The sequence below is a fragment of the Strongylocentrotus purpuratus genome, unplaced genomic scaffold (assembly GCF_000002235.5).
Source record: "Strongylocentrotus purpuratus isolate Spur 01 unplaced genomic scaffold, Spur_5.0 spur5_scaffold_3, whole genome shotgun sequence".
NCBI lineage: Eukaryota > Metazoa > Echinodermata > Echinoidea > Camarodonta > Strongylocentrotidae > Strongylocentrotus > Strongylocentrotus purpuratus.
In genome coordinates this window covers 25291015-25316505 of record NW_022145609.1, presented here as the reverse complement: position 1 = coordinate 25316505, position 25491 = coordinate 25291015, and the positions used below count along the sequence as shown (strand labels likewise).

Below are 25491 nucleotides of genomic sequence, written 5' to 3'. Positions count from 1 at the left end.
CAAAAGAAACTTTTAAATTGTTTGCAAACTTCATGAGAATATCATGATTCCGATGTTGAAACCTTGATGAATGTGTTTAATAGGAGACAAGAAAGGGAGCTGGGAAATGAATAAGAAATGAGAGAGAGAGAGAGAGAGAGAGAGAGAGGGAGAGAGAGGGGAGTAAGAATAAATGAGAGAGAGAGAGAGGGGGGGGGGAGGGTAAATAACAATCAAAAAGCTGTAAAATGAGTGAGAAAGATCAAAGAAACCAAAAGAGGAGAAAAAGAGAGGGAAAAGAGATATATCTTTAAGATAAGTGCATCCTAAATTTTGATCAAATTACCACTGGCAACAGACTGAGGCCTTGCTTTTGAGTTGATCCAAAGTTCAAATAGCAATATTCAACGTTCTGAAATTTACCGTTGTACTCTGTTATATATTTTCATTAATAATACTTATTTGTTATTTCAACACACTGCAGGTATCACGTTTGTTCCTAGATCGGCATACCTTGAGTACGCGAAATAAAGAATTGCCCCTTGAATGTGTATTTTTCCCCCAAATTGTACCCCTTTTAAAACCTAGATCCGCCCCTTGGTTCCCGAATAGGCTTTTGACTGACACAATGTAAGATGTCCCGATCTTGGATTTATTGGCACTCATCGTCTTCAATGGCAGGCTTTACTCACTCTGATTCATCGGAATAAGGAGGGGGAAAATCGGGATGAGGATTTGAGGGTCGGGCTTATGATTTTCCTGAAGATTTCCCTGAAAGTGCTTACAAACAATGGAGATCAGCTCATAAGTAACTACGCTTTGTGGATGGTTTAGGACTGGTGTCCTCGCCCTCTCTGAAACTTGAACCCTGTACCCGCCCAATAGTACATTTTACTTAGAATGCTTCTACGGTAGAGAGAGAGGGGGGGGGGGGGGGGGAGGGGGGCAAGGATACAATCTCCAATTCTTATATTATCTTGATCTCTTGATCTCTTTCTCTAACTCTATCTCTCACTCACACGCACACACACACGCATACACATACTCTCCCTCTCCCTCTCCCTCTCTCTCTCACTCACATGCGCACGCACGCACACACACAAACACACCCGAACACAAGTCATACTCCCTCTCTCTCTCTCTCTCACTTAACACACACGCACATAAACACACAAACACACACACTCTCTCACTCACACATACCAACACATACTCTCTCTCCCTCTCTCTCTGTCACTTTCCTCTCTTTCTCTCTCTCTCTTTCACTTTCTCTCCCCCCCCCCCCCCCCCTCCCTCTCTCTCTCTCTCTCCCTCTCTCTCTCTCTCGCTCTCTCTCTCTCTCTCTCTCTCTCACTCTCTCTCTCTCTCTCACACACACACACTCTCTCTCTCTCTATCTCTCACTCTCTCTCTCTCTCTCTCTCTCTCTCTCTCTCTCTCTCATGATCACACGTTCAGATGAAGCTCCTGATCAGTCAGTGAGATAATGCATAGGAAACTATCAACGTATGAATGACTTCCGATGAGTTAAGCAGTATCTTCTTGGCATGCGGACACAAATAAGCCATGCAGTGGGGGTCGGGGGAGGAGGGGTCGGGCGGCGAATATCAACTTCCAACATTTCTTTTGTTACACTCATTAATTTGTAGCGAAAATGTAGTTTGAAACTATGTAACAGATATATTACAAATAGTCCATCAGGCTGACCGAAGGTTAGGCGACGATTGTCGAACAATGGTAATGTAGAATTTTCGGGGGGGGGGGGCTTTAGCTCAAAGGTATAGCAGGTTAGCCCTGGAGGTTAGCTTTATATTTGAGGCATACAGAAACAAAATGAATATTTTAATTCACATCTATTACAGTCTGTATTTCGATAGGTCAACTTTATTAACGTAGTTTTCCCCAACTCTTTCTAGAACTCGGTATGCTCTTGGAGGGTAGACACACATGTACAAGAAACAAAGTTGATTAAAGAAAAACGACTTCTGGAGAGTTTAAATCATTTCGTTGTAATTTAAAGATGATTTGGCATGGCTAAATTTTTATCAATCTCATCAATAAAGTATAATGTCACTGAAATCTTGTGAAAATTTTTATTACACATGGTTGAACCTTCCATAACCTTTCATTCTGTTACGATCATATCACCGAGAGAGAGAGAGAGAGAGAGAGAGAGAGAGAGAAAGAGAGAGAGAGAGAGAGAATCAGAGAGAAAGAGAGAGACAGAGAGAAAAAGAAAGAAAGAGATGAGAAAAATATCTCGGTGTAAAATTAAACCTTTGGATCGATGGTAGATGTTTTGATATGACACTACTCTGTGGTCAAAGGGGCGTGCTACTTTATACCTGTATCTTTGTTATCAGACCCTCATTAGTACTGTTCACTAAGCCGTGTGAAAACCTCTTAATCCACCATTCATCTCGATAAGAAAATAGGTTTTAATAATCCTTCATGTAATATTAATTCACTGAAAAGCGATTACATCTTCATAAAGATTGACAGATAGCTTAGACACGTATTCAATTCTTAAAGTAACTGTGCATGAACTTCGTTATGACGTCAATGAAGTCATATCAACGCACTTAAGATTTCCACCCCATTGCGCATGCTCGCCATCACGATTTACAGTCAATAGTGTTGGGAGTTGCGATTGCGTGAATGACCTCGTGCGGGGTCATCATCAGCCACTAGGTGACGAGACGTGGGTTGAACACAGCCAACATTCATGATTCCTCGAGCTAATAGTGGTGGAAGTTGTGACGTCATGCCCGGTGAGTTCCGGTTGCAAGACTTGGTGCGTGTTCTCGTAGGATACGCGCATTCCGCGTTCGCGCACGCACCTGTTGCAAACTCGAAGACGCGCATCGAAGCGTTGGAAAATCCGTGCAACATATAGTCGGTCGGCGAATGCGTCCTCAGCGCTGCCGCCCTCTTTCGGCATTCTTGGGGGATGTTGCGTATTCTGGTATTCGCTTGAAGTTGTGGATTGGTTTGTGGTTCGTGTTTCGGAGCCGGAGGCGGGAGGGTTTTCATAAACTTTTCTTCCTCATCTGTTGATGACGATGATTGTTCTCGACCTCTACGAGTACAGCTTCGCTCAGTCTTTTTCCGCTCACGAGATCTTTTCCTTTTCACCTTTTAGGCGATGGAAATTAAAAAGAGAATAGGGGAAATCAAATGAGCATACGTTATGATAGAGGGTTGACCCTAAACCGAACCTCTTCAATATTTATACTACTTCTACACTACTCTTCTCCTACCACTACTTCTTCTACTAGTACCTTTAATACTTCTTTTAGAGTCCTTTTTTTGTTTTGGTCCAAAAAAATCAGCCAGCCGCTGAATAGGCGGGGGGGGGGGGGGCCTGGATTTTTTTTTTTCATTTTTTCTTTCAAAAATCACACACATAAAAATTATTGAGGGGGAGTTCAACCCCCAAACACCCCCGCCGCGTAGGCGTCTGCTACAACTACTACTACTACTACTACTCCTACTACTATATGACAATTACTACGTACCAATACGTTTGATATTTTAACACGAATTTGTGCACCGAATACGCAAATTCCTTTTATTCCAAATGTTCAAGTGGAAGATGTCGGAACATAACTATGGTGATATTTAATGAATATGCATCCTTTAGTTGATATTAAGATTTTTTTTTTTAAATATACGGGAAGTATTGGACTATTATAGTAGTAGTAGTTGAATGTATTATTAGTTGATTTATCGAAAGGCCGCTTACGTCGTGATCGCTAGGCGACGATTCCTGTTCGTCGTCCCCTTCGACGTTATTATCATAGACCCTAATTATTGCGTCATCGTCGACGAGAAAAGGATTCTTGTGATGTCGTAAAACCGACCGGCGCTGGTCACTCGGGGACTGGACAAAAATATGATAAGAATAAAGAGTAAAGGAAACAAAGAGGTTATGAAGAATGAATCATTTCGAAATGAACTTTCGTATTTTTCAATATCGAACACGATTGCATTGCAAAGACTTTCGAAAAATAAAGTTAAGGCAGCTTCAATAGCCCATTATTTAATCCGAACATGATTAATTAGTTAACCCCCACCCCTGAAAATAACCCCCTATGACACCCCCCCCCCCCCAGGACAACCAAAGACAACAACGCCCGAGGAAAATTATCCATCCCCCCCCCCCCGAAAATTACCCCCTGTTCATTAAAGGGGCAGTCCACCCTGATAATAAGTTGGTTTAATCAAATAAAAAATGGGGGGGGGGGGGGTAACTGTTCTCGGGTGGTGATAATTTTCCGGGGGTTTATTGTTTTCGGGGGTAATATCCCGGGGGTAATTGTCCTCGGGGGGGGGGGTGTCCTCGGGGTTAATTGTCCTAGAACCCAATTCATCTCGTCTTTAAAATGATAAGAAAGCGCAGTGCTTTAGCCGCGTCAAAAGGTCAAAAGCCTAATGATTAATCATACGATAATAAATTTTGATTGTAGATATTTTGATTTGTATACATTTTTCCTTCAATCGCTAATTTTCTTTGTTTTATTTAAAATATAATTTTACCTTCTTGTTCCTCTTCTTCTTTTTGCGCTTCTTTGCCTTGTCCGGCTGCTCGGTAGAGGGCGGAGTTTCTGTTTGAATTCCTAACGCATCGCTTTTCCAATCACTCGCCTGATCGATGAAATGTTCGTCGACAAATTCGTTGAGGAGTTCTCTAGCTGTGATCGGAGCTGAGCCCGGGGCATCGTTTTTCACTGCAGTACCTACAAATATTATTGATTAATCATGATTATATGCAATACACAAAAATGTAATGGTCTTTGTCAACGAGTCCTAGTTTTTTTTTTTAATCGTTCATTAAAGGAAACCGAACCCCAAGTAATAACTTTACTTATTCTGAGAGATTTATTATATTATTGCCCATAAATCTACAAGATTCCCCATCAAAGTGTATAAGAGAGGTATAAAGCAAAAATAAAGTACAGTTTCTCAGCACGACATGGGCACCGCCATTTTCTTGATAATGTGACGTACTATGCGAAGTCGTTTATCAAGTAAATGTATTCAAATTTATGGATGCTTCTTTCCCAGCCGCGTGTGGTGATGAAGCATTTCATTCACCTGCTGTTATCCTTTGTACTATAATTGCCAGAACGTAAATTGCATGAATAAGTTAGTGCTTTTCTGGGGTGAAGGTTTCTCATAAATGAAATAGATTTGTCAACTGCTATAGTGTAGTATTTATAAATGAATTTTGTTACAATTGTGCCCCTGTTATTTATTTTTCACCTAATATAATTTCTATCATCTCAGTTATTATTTTTATTCATTGAAAATTAAAGGTTTCGTTATTGATTTAAAAATTCTTTCCAACTAAAGCTTGTTGCATGCATGTACAACTTCAACAGGTGTGTCACGTTTTCCAGAAAATGGCTGCGCCCATGTCATGCTAAAAGGCATCACATCATGCCAGGAACATCTTCATTTATATATCTCTTGTATATTTTCATAAGGAATATTGTACATCAAAGGGCAGGAATACATCTCATTTTTCAGAATACCTACACTTATTCTTTGGGTTTAGGTTTCCTTTAATTTTACCAAAAAAGGATTTTGTAAAACTTGTAAATCATGGTTTTGGGGAGTAATAAGTGAGGGTGAACAAAATAAGACGCAAATAACATTTCATATGCGTAAGACGTAATGATTGAGAAAGTAATATCGATAAAATGTGTAATATAAAAAAACCTCATAATGAACACTTTAAATGTGAAATTGAGGTTATCGCCGGTGGCTCTAAAATTGTGTAAACTTGGGTATGTTTTGGCCTACTAAGTGCTCCATTTTTTTTCTCGGAATGATGTATATTTTGAACAAGGTTAAGAGTCGTATCACGTGCCTTTAAACGTTGTATAATATTGGGAACCGCTAAAGGCCTTCTTCTTCTCCCGATGATCTTTTGACTCTCTCGTCTCCTTCTGTCTCTCATCGCTCATCCATCTTCGTCTGTTGTACAGCTGTCCTGGGCTGCTCTCTACCGTCGGTTCACTCTTTCCTCTCCTTCCGCGTCCATGTTTACTGATGTGCTGCCCTATCTTGACCGGCGATGTTGGCTCATTAGTGCGACTCGTCGATTTCTTCTGCGACTGAAAGAAAAGTTTCATCATCATTATTAATATAAATATTATTATTATTATTATTATTATTATTAATATATTGTCATTAATATCATTATTATCAGGATAGTTATTATTGATATTGTTAATATTATTATTATTATTATTATTATCGTCGTTATTCTCATTATTCTTATGATTATTAAGATTATTTTCATTATTATCGTTGTTGTTGTTATTACTATTGTAGTAGTAGTAGTATTAGTAGTAGTAGTAGTATTAATAGTAGTAGTAGTAGTAGTAGTAGTAGTCGTGGTAGTAGTAGTAGTAGTAGTAGTAGTAGTAGTAGTAGTAGTAGTAGTAGTAGTAGTAAGAGTAGTAGATGTAGTACCTGTGGTATGATTGTGTGTGTGTGTGTGTGTGTGGGGGGGTGTGTGTCTTGACGCTTCAAATGATCAAAGCTGTTACAGAAGTTTGCATTAAAAGGTATCGAAAATACGAACAGACCAGTTGCACTATCGAAAAACAAGATTGAATTCTGTTGTTTTTGCAAGTTCATACAATTAGAATATAGCCTCCTACACTTACATTATTTTTAGTATTATAACATGTCATATACCGTTTGTTTTTGCTTTCTTCCACCCCCCCCCCCCCTCTCTCTCTCTCTCTCTTTCTTTCTCTCTCTCTCTCTCTCTCTTTCTCTCTCTCTCTCTCTCTCTCTCTATCTCTCTCCATCTTTCTCTCAGCTCCCCTTTCTCTTTCTCTTTGTTTCTTTCTTCTTTTCCGTGCGTCTTCATGAACTAGTAATCATCAGTGAAGAGCCCTTTTGAATATCAGCCTTTATTTAAAAGGCCCATCCACTCCAGGGGGGTGTTTCACAAAGATCTTAAGTTGAACGTATCTCTAAGTTGGACTTAACAATTATGGAAAGCTGTTAGCATCTTTGAAAATATTTTGTAAAAGTTATTTTGAAAGGCATAAAATGTTGATTCAAATCATTCATATTTTCTATCATCAAGGAGATTTCATGTTCTTGATGTGGAATTTATAAAAAAAAGTCTAAAATACTTGAATTCTAACAAGCCAGGCTTATACAGAGCCTATGATAAAGCTTATACAGAGCCAGCCTACAGAGCCTATGAATAATCAAGAAGAAGTGAACTAAATACATACCATATTGAGTTAAAAACAAGCTCTAGCTTATCAACAATTCATTCAACATCTTCTTTCCTCGAAAAAGATTTTGTTGCTTGCACTCTCTTTGTATTTGTTATTGTTGGAGAATACACTGTTCACAACCATGACTACATGAACATAATCATTATGTCATTAATTGCGCAAACCTATCCCTGCGCAAGCGCATCACGCATTTTTATTATGACGTAACAAATGCCAACGCATCTTCCATTGTTGCGTAATTATCGTATCATTAACTAACTATTCGTTTTATGCATGCGCATACAATCGGTAGCAAAGTGATTACGTCACATACCGCTAAAACAATAGAAACGCAAAATGTGTGGTGCGCTCGGTTTGAAAAAGAGTGTCTGTCTGGAATCACGTCATTGATGAATAAGATGTTTTGTTATTTACGGAAGACATACTGGCCCGAATTCACAAAGGAGGTTTGTCGACAAACCTCCTTTTGTTTCGACAAACCTCCTTTTGTTATTTACAAACCAGGTTTGTAAAAAACGCGTCATAATTATGACGTATATAAACCTCGGTTTGTCGACAAACCTCCTTTGTGAATTCGGGCCACTATGTATGATCGAATATCTTTGTTTGCGTTTAAGGTATACCCAAATACGTCGAGTGATAGATAGTAATTTTTTAATTTTTTAAATTTTATTGTAACCGATACAACGATGCAAGACTAGTATGTAGAAGCGCATGATTTGTTTTCAAAATATACATGTAGGATCTATTTATATTCAGAGTTTCTGTCAAAATATATTTGCCGCAGAATTAACAGGATATCTCTCTTTTTCACACGTACACATACACATTCATACCCACACCACATACTCCCCTCTCCCTCTCCCTCTCTCCCTCTTTCTCTCTCTCTCTCTCACCACCCCTCTCTCTCTCCCTCTCTTCCCTCTCTATCCCTCTCCCTCTCTCTCTCCCTCTCTCCTCACCTCCCCCCCCCCCCCCCCTCTCTCTCTTTCTCTCGTGGTTAATGTCCCTTCCTGTTATTTCCTTGTTGTCTGTTTTGTTTGTCTCTACACACATACAGACATAACTACAAATATGTCTATGCTTAATGTGTATATAATGGAGGCTTTAACTTTGTTCTTTTCGCCCCTCTCTTCCCACATTTTAATTATTATTTCTTTAACATTTGATTGATCATTGTTCAAACCCTTCAGGCGTAGGCAACACAAACTCTTTGCTTTACGAAATTGTAGCCTACGCCCTTTCCCTGTCATAAATCACCATGTTTTTGGATCGTACGTTTTATACTCATGTATTTTTTATTCTCAAAATCATTGCGATTATTGTGAAAAATGGCTTGATAAAATCTAACGTTAATCTGAACTTCATAAATGAATGACTGAATTTGAAGGAAATTACAGACGGGTACCGATTGAACAGATCAATACATCTGGCACTGAATGAAACACCGCTGTTTTAAAAAAAAAAAGGATAAATAAAAGAAGACGACTGAAAGAAAGTACGAACAAAACCAAATTCCCTGGACGGGAGAATGAGGGGAGGCAGGGAAGGTGGAACTGTGTTCGTAACTTTTCCTCGAGAATTCCTTATTTTATATAAATTTCGAAACGAGCGGTGTTTTATAGAGAGTATGTGGCTCGATACTGTTAAAATGATTATGGAGATGGAGCCTATAGAGTTGACTCTATTCAGTTCAATTCAATTTAAATAATTCTATTTCTATAACTCAATCATTAATGGTTATATAAAGTGAATATCAAATGAATATCAAATAAATTTTGCAAAACAACGTTTTTGTAATTATACAATCTTAAAGGTAATACAAAGTTTTGGGAATTTTTGAAAATTGACTGGATAGTGATTCTTTACAAGTTTGAAATATTTGGATGCCCCTGTGGATGTATTATAAGCACTAGAAAAATTAGCCCCTAAAACACTTCTGCTTTCGAGAAAAATTGAATATCAAAATTTACCGGTGCTCCCGGTAAATTCTGATTATAATTGATATATAATTTCCAAACGGGAATAACCAATCGGTCGATTTTAGTCAAGAAACATTGTTTTGTGGCTTGATTAATATCTTGACCTTAAGAGGGAGCTATACAACATAACGAGTTTATTATTTACAATTTCATCACTTAAGACTGGATTTCAACCGCGACAACGATCACTGGATATTATATGATCGCATATGCTTCCAATATGTTAATTTGAATCAATTTCATGACCCCATTCCAAAACTTTGTATTACCTTTAAATATCGATAAGTTATCAAAGCATTTTAGAATACAAGATATATAAGCATATCATAAATTAAGTCGAATTTTATAGGAAAAGAGAAATCCACTAAGAAGCAGAGCTTTTATTTGTGTGGATTGCTCAAAAAGGAGGAAGGAAAGAAAGACACCAGGGAAATGAATAGAAGAAAAAAAATCCATGTTTAATTTATTGAAATCAATGTTATTATTGGCACTCTTCTAGTGTGGGTCCAGTGGTCGGGGTAATCTGGTATTTTTGTTACAGGTTACATTTGCACCGGTCTTCAAATCGCAGATATATAGGAATTTATATTATAACTATGGTTAGGGGTAGGGTTAGTGTTAGGGGTAGGGGGAGAAATAGGGTTGAGCATATCGATGAGTTCTGGGCTAAAGTTATGAATTCGGTCAGTGTCAATATTGACCAAGTAGTATTTGTCGACGTGTTTGACGTACGACCGTCAGAGTCCGAGCGAACGAGTCGGCGACGGTCTTGGGAAAGTTTGTCATTTTTTTATCACATGGGGAATAATGAAGATGGTGTACATAGTTTCTGCTTGTATGGCTTCGACTACCGGAGTTATGACGATAAAGCGTGCAAACGTGGGACTATGATAATAATATTCATATTTGTATGACGCTTAATACTACGTTTCTAACTGCTTTACATTCTAATTATTATTACCCCTGTCTTTGGATTCATTTGCCAACCCGCACAATATAGTGCAAACGCTTTGCTTCCTGAGGAGTGGGCGGGGGGGGGGGAGCAAGTCCGGAAATCGTTTATGAGCAAACAAAAAATTAATTAATTTAAAAAGAAGACAACAGAAGAAGACTTTTTTTTTTAATAAAAAAAAAAAAAAAAAAATCACTGTTCCTCTTTCTATTCTTCTTCCTGTTCCTAATCTTTTCCGGCGGGGTGGAGGAGCAGGGGGGGGGGGGGGGTGCATCCAGTGCCCCTGGGTCCACTTCTATTATCTATTATATTGTACAAGTTTTGACACAATTTCAAAGCACCATTTTATTGATTTTGTTAATGTGTCACATGTCTGCAATAAACATCCTGGCTGAAAAACATGTCGTGAGATGAACCGAGTAATATAACGTTGCATTGTCGACGTCACTAATGTTCACGCTGTAGATATTTCCGGCGCACAGCAAAGCATAACAACCATGCTATGTTTGTTGTGGCCTGTCATTCGAATAAATACACATTTTCACTGGTTGCTTGGCCCAATGATTAATCTAGATATAAATAACACTTGCCTTGTCGTCTTTACTGTTACATCACCAAAAGCTGTCTGTTGAAGCTATCGTGGGGCGTGTTTCACTAATTGATTTTTTTTTTGCATTCATGTTTATTTACAAACCTCTCGGCATTCATGTTATACTTTGAATGTCAAAATTAACACCTGAACATTGACTGGTCATGGCCAATGATTAATAGAGGAACACATTTTGCCCACACGGACCTTTCATTTTGTTTCATCTCTTAAAGGTAAACACCTCATCAAAAGTGCTCTTTAAATTAATTATTGTGAGCGCGCTTTTCTTCGGTTCTATTGTTTGTTAGAGATATAACAATAATAACAACAGAAAGAAAACAAGTTATGAACACATAAACATAAATACATGTAGACCTACTTAAACAATATGCATGTCCATAACCGTGAACAAAGGGAGATGAATGGAATTTAGAGACGAAAAGCTAGCAGAGGCCAACGTTCTGTCGATGGCTAGCTCCATACTAAGGTTGAAATATCATTTTTATTTAAAGTGAGTGTAGCTTGGCAAGTAATGGTTAACGCCATCTACGTCTTCTTTTGGACAACTCATCGTAAACGAATGGACTTGATTAACGGTAGTCAGTGACTTAATCTCTACATGGTCAGCGTTCGCGAAACAGACCGAAGTTCTCGTCACGCTTCGGTTTCGCGTATGTTGCACGCACTCGATTGTTGCGGTCGCGTCATAACGTAGTATACCCGATTGGCCCCGAGTCAGGCCACGGGAAAGACACGTAGTCTCGCCAGGTAACACTCACTTTAAGTTAAGCATGGATCATATAGAATACCAAAAAAGGGGAGGGGGAGGGGATCATCAATTTGATTGACTTGCCGACGAGTATTTTAAAGATACAATCTGAATGGGGAGAAGTTCCACTCAAGCCCTCCCCTCCCCCATTAATTTGTTTAAATATCCGCCAGTGCTGAGTAGAATATGGACTTTTTAAAAGCATTGTCCTTGTTTTCTATCGAAAAACAATTCCATTACAGGAATCCATGAAATAATGTAAATTGATTTGAAGGTTTAGATCCAAGATTGCTTTTCGCAGCCCGGGAACAACGGAAAATATGAATGATTGATTCACGAACCATCGGGTTCTCTTCAATAAGTGGTGTTCATGATTATGTAATATGTATTATGCTATAGTGTCCGGGATAAATCTATACACACATTTAAAAAAAAAGCTTTATCTAGGGATTGAAATATTCAACAAAAAACACAATCAGTCACGTTTTTGCCATCAAAAGAAATCCGTCCTTGTCATCTACGACGTGTCATCACTTATATGGATCAGTTTAAAAACTTCGTCACTTTTTTGTAAAATCGCACTTTAAAATAAAACATTTCAAAATGCACTTTTATCTGTATCAGACAATAACTCATCCCTACAGCAAATCTCCCGTTATCATGGGCACATCAAAACCAATTTGCATTTGAATTGTCCGTGCATTGATATTTAATCATAGGTACGATGAATGAAATTTGAAAATGGGCACACGTTCTGTCATTAATTCATTAGCTGTATTGTTGGGTTTTATCTCGTGTATTAGAATAATAGCAAAACCCCACAAATGCATGTCATAATCAATCAATTTCTTATTTTATTAGCTCGATAAAAGCTGCATAGACAGGATGCTTTTGGTCGTTTAATTTCATAATCTGTGCGATCCTTTCAAAACTGTTTTTAAAGCACTCATTCTCGAACCAACTGTTTGTCCATCCAAAAGATGATCCCATCGGTTGCAAATTTTTGGCTTACACTGTCATGCGATCGAGGCATAATATATGATGTTCGTAAATTGCGGATTGTATTCACGATGAACAAACACAGTCGTCATTGTCTGCTCGTCGGCAAAATGTCATTCTGTCGGTGTTTATTTGCTGGGGGTAACGTTTCATGAATCCCCTTTAAAGTTTTATTTCATGACAAAATGTGCTTCGCAGATTTTTGCCCAAACATACATGCGACTAATTAAGAGAAACATTTTCTTCGAAACTTGATACCAACTCTGCAGGACGTGGCGTAGCGGGATTCCGGGAGGGGGCACTGGGGGGGGGGGGGTCCTATAATCATTCTTTTCTCCTATACTTTCCTTGCTAAATTTCCTTTTTTTATCTCTTTATCCTTTCCATCTCTTTTTTTATCATTATTATAATAATAATAATTATTAGTAATAATAATAATGAAATTCCTAATGATAATAATAACAATGATAATTATTATAATAGTCACATTAATAAAGAGCTTACTACTACGTTTCTAAGCACTTTAGATTATAATATTATTCCGGTCTTTGGATAAAATTGCCGATACGCACATGATATTGAACACGCCCCACTCCCTAGGGATTATTCTGCTCGGATGCCATTTTACAAGCGCGCGCATGCCGAACCAACCACATTAAGGCTCGTATCCTGACGGTTATCCATTTAACACCTGGATGGAGAGTGGCAAAAGTAGATTAATGTCTTGCTAAAGGACATTAGTTCCGCGGCGAGACTCAAATCGCGAACAATAATTATGATCCACAGTCTGGTATTAACTACAACATTGATTATGAACTTTTCTTCTTCCTCACCATCATCACTACCATCGTCATCATCGTCGTCATCATCGTCATCGTCATCGTCATCATCATTACCTTCGTTTCCTCATCGTCATCATTATTAACACCGTCGACATCGTCATCGGCATTATCATCATCATCTTATTCTTCTCTTCTTCTTCTTGATCATCATCATCATCATCGTCGTCGTCGTCATCGTCATCATCATTACCTTCGTGTCCTCATGGTCATCCTTGTTAACACCGTCATCATCGTCATCGGCATTATCATCATCATCGTCATCCTCATCATCATTACCTTCGTTTCCTCATCGTCATCATTATTAACACCGTCGACATCGTCATCGGCATTATCATCATCATCTTATTCTTCTCTTCTTCTTCTTGATCATCATCACCATCATCATCATCATCATCGTCGTCGTCATCGTCATCATCATTACCTTCGTGTCCTCATGGTCATCCTTGTTAACACCGTCATCATCGTCATCGGCATTATCATCATCATCGTCATCGGCATTATCAGCATCATCATCATCATCTCCTTCTTCCCTCCCCCTCTTCCTCCTCACCCTACCATCAAATATCTGGCTACTCACACCTAGTTTTTTCCCAACATAATGGATAATCACAGATAACATTGCATTCGCTCTCCATCGCAGAATGTGTTTGGATGTCTTAATTAATATTGGTAGATCATGCCACGAGTATGATAAGTCCAGCGACGGCGCCTAAAGCCGTCTAATTGTGATAGCGAACGCTATAGAAAATGATCTGGAGAGCCGTCTGTAATAAATATTTCAACAGTAATCTGACTTGTTTATTTTGGGGGCGATAAAGATTTCAATGTGTCAAAATTTTCTGAAATGTTGAGAAATCTTTTCCAATTTTAATCATTCCTATCTCATGAAGTGCTCAGAAACCACGTTTTCTTGTGTACCCAGTGTTATACCTTTGCCACACTCAACCCAGGTGATGTAAATGGGTACCTGGCAGAAATTATTTCTTTGAAATGCTAAAGCGCCGTAATGGCAGCACAGCTAAAGCCGGGATAATAATCTCCAAGTTTGGAAGCGCTTAGTGATTGCAATAAGCGCTATATAAAAACTGAGTGATATTATTATTATTATACACCTATTCAACAGTACAACAGTGAGGCGATAGTGTTGGTAGGGGTGGGGGGGGGGGGGCAGTGCTCTGAATCAAATATCAAGTCCGTTTATTAATACATTATATGAGGGCGTCAAGATTAGTTAATGAGATGAATTTTCTTATCCTTTTTTTATTTTTAAGGGCACACGTTAGTTTTGTAAATTCATTAAAACCCCTTTTTAAATTTTCTTTTGGATTTATGAAATCACGTATTGCAGTCAATGACACCTATCTGTTATGAGTAATTTTCTTGTGACGTGATTTTTTTTGAATTCTTAAACCAATGAAATTGATTTCTGTTAATGTTATAATGACAGATGAATCAATATATTCAAATCAATTCAATTCAATTTACAACATCTTGTTATATTATGCTTCCAAAATGTCAAAATGAGACAGCCAACATATTGAAGGAAATTGTTCTTGGTAGTCAATGTCAGTATGTAATCTTCTAGACGAACAGGTTTTTTAAATTTTAATTCTTAACCGAAGGCCGCGTGAAGTCGCTGATCTCCGAAAAGCGGAGGGACAACAATACACAGAGAGAGAGAGAGAGAGAGAGAGAGAGAGAGAGAGAGGTAATAATTTTTTACCCAGGACATCACATATCATTCATTATAACCAATGATAGGAATTAATCACAAAAAGATGGGTTGAGAGCAAAACCCCACATTTTGGGGCCGCCCCCCAAAAAAATGCAAAGTAACTGTAGAGAAAGAGCATCTGTTTGGACAATGGCATGTGCAAATGCTGTCGTAATGGTAAATAATATAGAGGGGAAGAAAGAGTTCACATTGAGAAAACGAGAGACAGAGAGAGACAGAGAGATAGAGAGAGAGGGGAAGAAGGAGAGAGGGAGAGAGTGAGATGGGGAGAGGGATAGAGTGAGAGGGGGAGAGGGATGGAGGGAGAGGAGATGGTGACTAGCAAACGGTGAGATGAAAATAAAGAAACGGAAAGAAATTACAACAGAAATTTTAAAGAAAGACGGTAGTGAGGGAGAGAGAGAGAGAGAGAGAGAGAGAGAGAGAGACGAGGTGGAAGAGAGAGAGGTAGAGAGAGAGAGAGAGATAGAGAGAGAGGGGGGGGGGGAGGTTAGGAGAAGGGGCGGCACGGATGACCACATTTGTAAGTCATTGAAGTTGGCGGACCTCCCCTTTCCATGTTTTTCTTTCCAAATAATTATTCAATCTGCAGTTCACGAAAGAGCGCCACATTCGTGTATCGCCATCATCATGCACACTTTCCTTCAGATCACTTCACTAGTCGCTATTGATATTTATTAATTTGCAAAACAAACAAAGATAGTACTTACATTGTTCAATCGATTAAAACGCCCATGTAACAAATTCCTGGCTTATATTGGTACGGTCAGCTTAATTTTGACTCCAAATAGTAACGTTCCCCAGCAGTGATAACAAATATCGTTATCCTCCAAATAAATATCGACAACACTGTATTTTCAGGACCATTGTAACGAGTTGCGACTGATTTGAAGCAACTTGTAATTAATCGCAACTTCTAACTCTTAAGTACACAGTTGCGATTGATTTTTAAGTTACGATTCATTTGAATCAATCGCAACTCTTTACAATACAAATGTAATAATCATGCCGTTGTGTTGGCAATTTCAGGAAGTTTAGTCCAAGACGGGCATTGCTAAAGAGGTTGGTGGGTAGTCACCCACCCCCCCCCCCCCAATTTAAAATCACTTAAAATAACATATCTCAAAGTATTGTCGGAAAGTTTTTTTTTTTTCAGGCCCCGGCGGCAAGTGAAGACAAAAAAAGATGATGACTATATATTTTTTACATCTTAGAATGTTTGGCTAGCTTGTCAGCGAATTCAATCCGACCACCCCTCCCCCACCATGATGGTCATGCGACGATCCAAATTCCCACCAACCTAAGCCTTCATTAATTTGTATGTTAAAAATGGTTGTCATTAAAGACTCCACCTTTAAATCATTTAAACATTATTCCAATTTTGTATGGAGGTGACGTGTATGTAAATTTCACCAGACATTTTTATTGATTCCATTAAACCGCGGTGGGCTTTTTTTAAAATGACGATGACGTAAAATGTCATTCGCTTCACATTTAATATATAAAACAAACAGAGAGCTCACTGAATACGTGGAGGACCTTTTTTGAGGGCATTTGCCATTTATTAATTTTTTTTTCATTCAGTCTTCTTTAAAAACACAGGGTAGCTCCATTCAGTGGCACAAGGCCTGCTCTACAAGGGGGTCATGTGTCAAATGGATATTACAATGCTTACAGTTAAAACACAACATAAAAACATAGAATACATGGCAAATAAAGTATATATCATTGGATGATTGGTTGCTTTTATTCATATTCCACGCCAGTAAATAACAAAGCATAATACATTTTTACAAAACATTAACAAAATGTGGGTTTTGTAAGAATAACGAATTAACTAGCAAGTGGGGTTTTCATTTTTGGAAGGTGGAAGTAGCCCGCTAAACTGGCGGGGTAGCTGTGTAACTCGGTATTTTTCCTAAACATTATTTGACGACCTGTAGAATTAATTGATAGGTATAGTAAACAATAATGGGCCTAGAATTGAGCCCTGAGGTACACCGCAATCAATGGAAATAATACCTGAATAAATATCATCAATAACTACATGCTGATTTTCTATTATGGAGGTAGTTCCTAAATTACTCCATTTAACCGGTTGACAACTGAATTCTATAATTCATAAAAGGCTGTATACGGGAAAAATCAGGTTCCATGCAGTAGGCAACGGGTTAACGACAAGTTTTAAAAAATATATTTTATTTTATTTTTGCGGCGGTTTACCGCGTCATATCTAAACGAATGGTACTTGTCCCATTTGCAGGCCAAAAAAAATGAAAAGGTTAAATTCCAACGGCATTAGAAAGATAATACTAATTCAGAACTTCCTCAAAAAAGGTGGGGTTTGAAAATGTCTTCAAGTGGGAAAATAACGACTATTGCTTGTCAAATCGACTTAGGAGCTATAGAGCCAATAAGTAATAGTCTTGATTTTCCGACCTGTACCGAATGGTCATACGTTTTATGCTGCGCAAGGATTCAATCAGTTTAATTTTGGCCATCACAAGAAGTGGGTTATTAATGTAGACAAATGCTCATATACCCTTTACAGCTCATGTTATGTATGTTATTACCAAAGAAGAAAAAAAAAGCCAGTCACTCACTCAATAGTGTCTGACAGTGAAGTCTAGCAAGTAAACGGGTTTTCTTGCATAATTTGAATATTAGGACACTGCTAATGTTTAAATTTCACAGATAGGATACATGACATATTCATAATTCCTGCAAAGTTCTACAGAATTTGAGGTTGGCTGCAAAAGGGATATAGTACCTTTAAGGCAAGTCTTGTGCGTCACCTTTTGAAATAACAATGATATGATCCGAACATGATTTCCATTGAAAAAAACAAACAATAGGGTACTGCAATTACCCTCTAGGTCACCGTGATTTCTTGAAAAATCCCCGCGGTCGTGTTTTTAGGTACATCCAATTTGAAATCCATCACATGATAGCGCTATCACACTTTTTCTCTTGTGCTTTAAAAATTGCTGCTTATTCACAATTATATTCAGTTTAGTTAAGTTTATATTCATTCTCCGCTTTACATAACCTAGTGCAAAAATTAAACTCTGCTTCGTAACATAATTATTATCGTGCTTCTATACTCAAATCACTCTCTTTTCCTTATTGTATACCTTATCGTTTACCTTATCTATTTTGATTATCATCGAAGATATTAATATTTGTAAGATTATTTAATTTGGTGCAAGAAAGTAGAGTACGTTCAGTAATTATTGAAAGACATCCATACATCCGACAACCCTCCTATGTCTTCGAGCCATTAGCTACTTATTTTTAGCTCCGGTTTTTTCTCTCTTTGTAGCGAATATTCATTTCAGTCCTTATTTTCCAGACCATGTGTTGCAATTAGTAGTGCTGTGACGACCAAATTACGAAATCACCACATTGTTTTGCATAGCAATTAGTTTTGTTGACCCAAATCTGAATGAAAATCGATATGAAAAATAAACATGCTTAACATCCGGAGTATGACTTCGGAGTACCTGCCAATAATGGCTCAATGTGTTTAGTTTTGTTATAGATGGGGGGGGGGGGGGGGGGGGGGAAGCAGGTACGCAACCGATGATTGAATCCCAATTCTTTGGCCTGCATTAAATGGAAATGTGTACCTTTTGATTATGGTTATGGTTAGGTGAGAGTTAGATATAGGTAATAGGGTTAGGGTTAGATTTACGGTTGCATTAATTTTGAGTAAATCTTTAGAATCAGAATGTAAAATATTCTGTGATAGATGTGTTCGTGTAATGTGGAAGAAAATCAGTCCGAAAAACATGCAATATTGTTGTAATTTAATCTTTTGCACAGAGTAGACTCCCCTTGTGCACGATATCAGTTCTGTTTAAACTATCCAATGCATATCCATGGTAACAGTATCATGGAACACAGATAACTTCATAATATTGATTTAAACATGGTAGTGCGGGCATGTGCGCGTTGCTATAGCTTCCCACTCGAAATAAGAATTTCATGTACTCTCTTATTAAACGCGGAGAGCGAAGAAGACATGATAATATGATCCTTCTTTGAGTCGTATCACTTCCTTTGGAGGCGAATCCGCTTCAAATTATAGCGAAATCCCCTTCAAAGTAGTTGTTGAATTAATCTTTTAAGAAAAGATTCCACTATTTGAGCATGACTATTCACTCCAAACTAAATGATCACCAATATAATAATTTCCCCAAACTGGATTCCCACTGCTGTACTCTTAATAGAGGTGGGTAAATATTACTCGAATTGGTTAAAAGGGAACATGCATGTTTGTTGGTGAGAAAAGAGACCCAATATAATATAATATAAAAATGTACATGTTCTCTTTCTTACTCAACATGGCTAAAGTTTACCCAACTCTTTTTTGTAGTGTGTACATTTAGAAGAAAAAACATCCCTTCTTTTCGGATATTCCTTCTGCTGGAAAAACGGATATTGATCAATTCTCAACCTCCCTGGAAAATTACCACGTTCTTATAATTTACACGTCAATAAAATCGTTAAAAACCAGGATAACGTGCCCTAGATCAGTGAAAGGAACATTTCTGAATTGAGAACAAGTCGTCGAGTTCAATCATTATCATCATCACCACCACCACTTTTTTGTAATTATCATTTTGACATTTGACTGCATCGCGTCTAACATGGAAATGTGTGATGGCAAAGTTATTAGCCAAGGAGTAATTGCAAACATTTCGACTGAGAAAATTGTCAATCGTGAAATGCAATAAGCGGGAGTGTTGCCTATTGAAAGTTATCAAGACATTTTTTGTATTTCTAAAAGTTATTAGAATCGCCCTGAATAAAAAAAGGGAAATGTTGGCGTAACCATCTCCAAAACACGAAAAGAAAAAGAATTTGGTGACCTACAAATGCGACTTATTTTCTTTCATCGTATGTGATAAAGTGGTGCACCTCATTAGTGCGAAATTGTATTTCATTTCAACTACATTTATAAACAAAAATATAGGCTAAACATATAAACCGAAGGAGAATGTGTCTGATAAGTAATGCCTAGTTTATGCCTGGATTACATTTGGCCTGCGATTAGTCTACGGAGCCCGTATCCTGCCCGTATCCGCTTTTCCGTGCGGCCGTGAGATTTTCGTACGGATTCACTGGCTCTGCGGCCTCTACGATTTTGTTTCGCGGGAAGTTATACAAATTCGAAAAATCGTAAGCCCGTAGACTTGTCGTAGGTGGCATTGCGCAATCCCCGCACGGGCATCGCGCGAAGGCCTTACGCTGATCGTGCAGCAAACGCACGATTTTCGGTAAGCATGCATGGGGTCAAAACAACGCTGAAAAAAGGCACGGCGGCTGCACGGTCGCCGCGCCTTCTCCGCGCAACCTCTGCACGAAAGCTACACGAGCTAAGTACGATTTCCGTGCGGAGGTTGCAGAGACTGCACGGGTGCTGCACTGAAATTGCGCGATTTCCGTACAATCTTCCAAGCAGCCTCTGTACGGATTTGCCCCGGTCTGCCGCTGAGGGCCAATACAAGAAGTGGCGCGATGCTCGTAGATAATGTAAACACAAACCTCTTAGCCCGTAGCCTCCTATGATGCCCCCAAAATCGCACGAGAAATCGTAGACCAATTTATCGTACGGCGCCAGGGGCAAATGTAATCCAGGCATAAGTACTTCTGTGAATCGTTTTATAGCGACTCATTAGAGTATATGCCAGAAAATCAAGAAGATAAAGTGGGTGTTTAATGAGATCGTCCTAAAGGACTCAATCAGATGATATGTGAGGTTATAGGCTTATCATTCGTACACAAAGAAAGCAGTTTTTTAAAATGATGCTTAAAGAATCTATGTATGCGTTTATTGTAATTAGGCATAATGGTGCACGGTGCGCCTGACTCTGTTCCGAACACAAATTGATTGATTGATTGATTGATTTTTATTCGACAAGCTTCCAACATACAACAATGTACAATAATAACAGATAAAAATATAAGTCAGCTTGAACAGGATAACCCACGAAAGCTCGAGAGCTTATTTCCAGTGGGGTCCCTTACAGACATGTATCAAATTAATAAGTTAAAATAGTAATATTTACAGACAGATTAAAAGAACTTTACAGAAAATTAAAAGAACTACTTATTAAAGATAATAATAATAATAACAACATTAAACTGATGATAGAAATGATATTAAGTACAAAAATAAAAAGAAGAAGGAGAAGAAGAAAAAGAGGAAAGGGAAGAAGAGGAAAATAATGATGAATTTGTAGAATTTCTATAACGTACGAAAACATAAGTATATACAACATGAAAAAGTATGAACCGACAGAAGAATAAAAATTTCAATCATATAACATGTCATTCACTTCTCTTCTCTGACTGTCAAGTATTAGGTATTCCTTTAATTTCCTCTTAAAATGATCATAGTTTCCTATTTCTTTTACACCATTGGGAAGGGAATTCCAATAACGAATTTCCAATACTACCTACTCTTTCTGGTAAGTTAAAGTTGAATCGGCTATTTCTTGTATTATAATCATGTACGTCAGTAACAAGATCAACGTTGGATCGAATATAATGATTCGACCTAGTATGATATATTTTATGCACGTGATGCAATACGAGTTGTTTTGATCTTTGGTCGACTTCAAGAAAACCAGCTTTAGAAAGTTCGCTGTAGCCAACATGAGTTCTTGGACCAGAACAGTTGATAAATCTCACCATTTTGTTCTGTATAATCTTCAGCTTCTTTTGTTCTGACTTGTTTATGTTACTTTACCATGCAGGGTTAGCATAGTCAAATAAACATTGAATAAGAGCAAAACAGAGTGTACGTCTTGCTTTTAAATCCATACAACTTTGATATCTGTACAAAAATTTCAGACGAGAATTTGCTTTTTTTACAACTGATTCTACTAAAGATGAAAATAAAATTGCGCTAGCCAACTCAATGCCTAAATACTTCACAGACTCTTTTCTCTTGATTGCTTGATTATTGTGTGTCACTTTGAATTCAAATGACTTTTTAGAACTACTTTTAGAACAAAATGAAATGCTTTCTATTTTTCCCAAGTGTAAAGAAACCTTTTTATCAGTCATCCAATCGACACACGTAGACAGCTGTTCACTGAGCTTTTCCTCAATATATTTAGGATCAGGATTTGAATAGAGTAGTACGCTGTCATCTGCGTACAATAATAGTTTGAAGTCTGTTATACAAATACACATATCATTTATATAACTTGAAAATAGAATTGGGCCTAAAATGCTCTCCTGAGGAACACCGCATGTTATAGGCATTAGTTTGGAACGAATATCATGAATTGCCACTACTTGGTGTCGATTAGATAAGTAGGATCTGAACCAATCTAAAATTGCCTTATCAAAACCCATTAGTTGTAACTTCTTCAATAAGACGCAATGATTAACTGTATCAAAAGCTTTTTGCAGATCAAGGAACACCATACCAACAAAGCGCCCTTGGGAAGTTTCTGTCCTCAAATAATCAGTCAAATAAATTAGACATGTTTCAGTCGAATAATCATGTCGAAAACCAGATTGAAATTCATAAATTATATCATTTTCTTTGAAGTATCTTTCAATTTGAACACAGACCGATTTTTCTAGAATCTTTGATGCTACGTTTAAAACACTAATAGGTCTATAGTTGCTAAAAACAGTTTTATCTTTCTTTTTATAAAGTGGAGTCACTTTTGCTATTTTCATATCCTCTGGAAAAGTACTCGTCAAGATAGATAGGTTCATTAAGTAACTTAGAGGCTTAAATAAAACCTTCGCACCATCTTTTAGAAATTTAGCTGGAATCAAGTCTAACCCAGTACTTGTTGATACATTCAACTTACGTAACTCTTTGAAAACAAATTGTTCGCTGATTGGTAATAACTCGAAGCTGTTTTCACGCTGTAAAACTCACGAATACAATCATTGTCTGCCCTGAAAAGAAAGACGGCGCCTACAGCACTCGAAATATTGAATTTGCACATAGATTTAAAAAGAAATCAAGTTGTTGTGTTGTGTTTTGCTTTAATTCAGTCTAATCGTCGACGTAAGTGTGGTAGCAGGTAATTTTCGATTGATGTCAGTTGCTCTAGAATCAGGCCTTTTTGTAGCCAGTTTGACCCAACACGCACATCTAAAAACCAGGCCTAGCTGTCGAGCAAATGCCCGCCGAAAATCCATGTTCCTTGCCGCATAAATCATCGGGTTCATTGCACTATTCGAGAAGGCGATTTTGAAACAGATGAGTTCGTAGATGTACACCTCGTCCCGATGGACGTCGGGGACGATGACGTCAATGATGGTCATAAACGATGCCGGCAGCCATCCGATGACGAAGAGGCCGAAAACGAACATGATCGTTACGGCGGCTTTCAAGTCTTTTTTGAGCGTTGTCCCGTACTTGGCCTGAGCGAATGCTTTTGTTTCAAGAACGCGCTCGAGCGCGGCTATCCGACGTCGATGACTACGGGCGACGCGGTAGATGCGAAAATACCAATAGGACATCAGCGTAAGCGGCACACACATGATGAGCAGGACTGTCAAGAGACGATAGCTCTTGTCCTGGATGAAGAGGAGATCGCAGGCGGTGTCGTCGAATTCGTGAACGTTATTCCACGCGAAAGCGGAGGAGCTAATCACCAGGGTTATCAACCAAACGCCGGCGATAAAACATGCTACCCGACCGTTCGTCATCGTCTGCTGGTAGGTGAATGGCGATGTGATGGCGAGAAATCGATCAAAGGCGACCACGGTGATGTGCAAGATGGTGAGAAACACCATGGTGGCGATTACGGCGCTCAAGGACAAGCAGGCCCACGGCGAGACATCGGGCATGAACCCCAATCCGGCGATGATATCGAGAGGTATGCAGATGATAGCGAGCAGGAAATCGACCACGGCTAGACTGGCCAAGAAGATGTTGTTCTGAGAGCGAAGTGAGGGCGTCCTGGCGACACTGAGTATAACCAGTGTATTGCCAATCAGTATGACCACGGCTATTACAATATCAAAGACAAAGAAGCCTATGATTTGGCTTTGGGTTAGGCACAGGTAACCGGCACATCTGAGCTCTGGTCTGGTTGTAGAGCTGACCAAAACTTCCGAAGGCATGTTACTGAAACGTTGTTGACAACCGGAGTCAACGCATTCATCCATAAGCTGAGAGGATTGAGAGGACATATCGAATTGTGAAGGTTTTGTCTGATAATTTCAATTCCATCAAGCGACGAACATTTGGAGAGATATGATCGGGTGGTCCTTCTCAAAACTGTAAATGAGTCACCGAATTGTCGTTCTAGATAATCCGCATTCTCCAAATAGGCAGTAAGGTTTTTTTTATTTGTTTTGGTTTTTTAATCGTAAAAGTCTTTTTTTTTTAAATCACTAATAATGTGCATGACGTAAACGGGCGGGTTCGATAACAATGATGTTTTGATGTCGCAAATGTTTTCAATTAAGTGATGACATGACATTTTACTTGTATCAAGGCAACACTGAAACCCGCCAAGGGCGAACTGATCGTCTTCATTAGAAGTCGACGTCTTGTATAGATTTCTCTCCCTCCGTTTATTACACACTTGAATATTAAGCCTGTACAAATGGAGCAATGAAGTTGTAACAAATTAGGAAAACTCGTTTGACGGATGGAGACCACTGTGTAACTGGAGTATCATGGAATCGAACAAGTGTTTTCGGTTTGCGAAAAAGCTTGATTATCGATGGTTTCTGATGATATATTGCACTGACGTGCGATGAGCGTGTGACTGTTTGAAGGGGAGTGGTGGTGGTGGTGGTGGTGGTGGTGGAGACGAGAGATTGGGAGTGGATAAAGGAGGAAGGATAAAGATAGGAGATAGAAGAGAGAGAGAGAGAGAGAGAGAGAGAGGAGGGTAGTGGGGTAGGGAGAGAGAGAGAGAGAGGGGGAGAAAAAGAGAGAGTGCGGGTAAGAAAAGAAAAAGGGGAATAAGGAGAATGAGGATAAGGTAAAAGGGAGAGGTGGAAGACTGAGATAATAATCTGAATATATTGATATACCGCTTAATGCGAAATATCATCGCTGAGCGCTTAACAGATATCATAACCTTGGTTATCGGATTCATTCACGCACAATGTGCACCATCTTCACTCCATGGGGAGTGTTCCTACCATAGCACAAAGCTGTTTGGAACCAGCAACTGTGACAACTTGGCCAGTATATTATGACGCCAAAGTTCTGTACTCTGTTATAGCCAGAATATTGATATGAATCATTATCATGACAACATTCATCCGATGTTACAAGTCACCGCACTATGATAGCGAAAACTATAGTGATATTTATGTTGGTGCATTACGGTACTTTACACATCCGTGCTCCCACTGATTACCCTGTTTAC

General features: G+C 38.6%; 1 protein-coding gene across 1 annotated transcript; it reads right to left on the bottom strand.

Annotated features, from left to right (window-relative positions):
* Positions 1-5846: 5846 nt before the first annotated feature.
* Positions 5847-24295, bottom strand: LOC115928548 (tyramine receptor 1-like). Its single transcript, XM_030995850.1, has 2 exons — positions 23258-24295; positions 5847-6101 (listed from the first exon to the last, which is right to left on the bottom strand). The coding sequence occupies exons 1-2, from the start codon at positions 24293-24295 to the stop codon at positions 5847-5849; spliced, it is 1293 nt and encodes a 430-aa protein (XP_030851710.1).
* Between the last annotated feature and the right edge of the window lie 1196 nt (positions 24296-25491).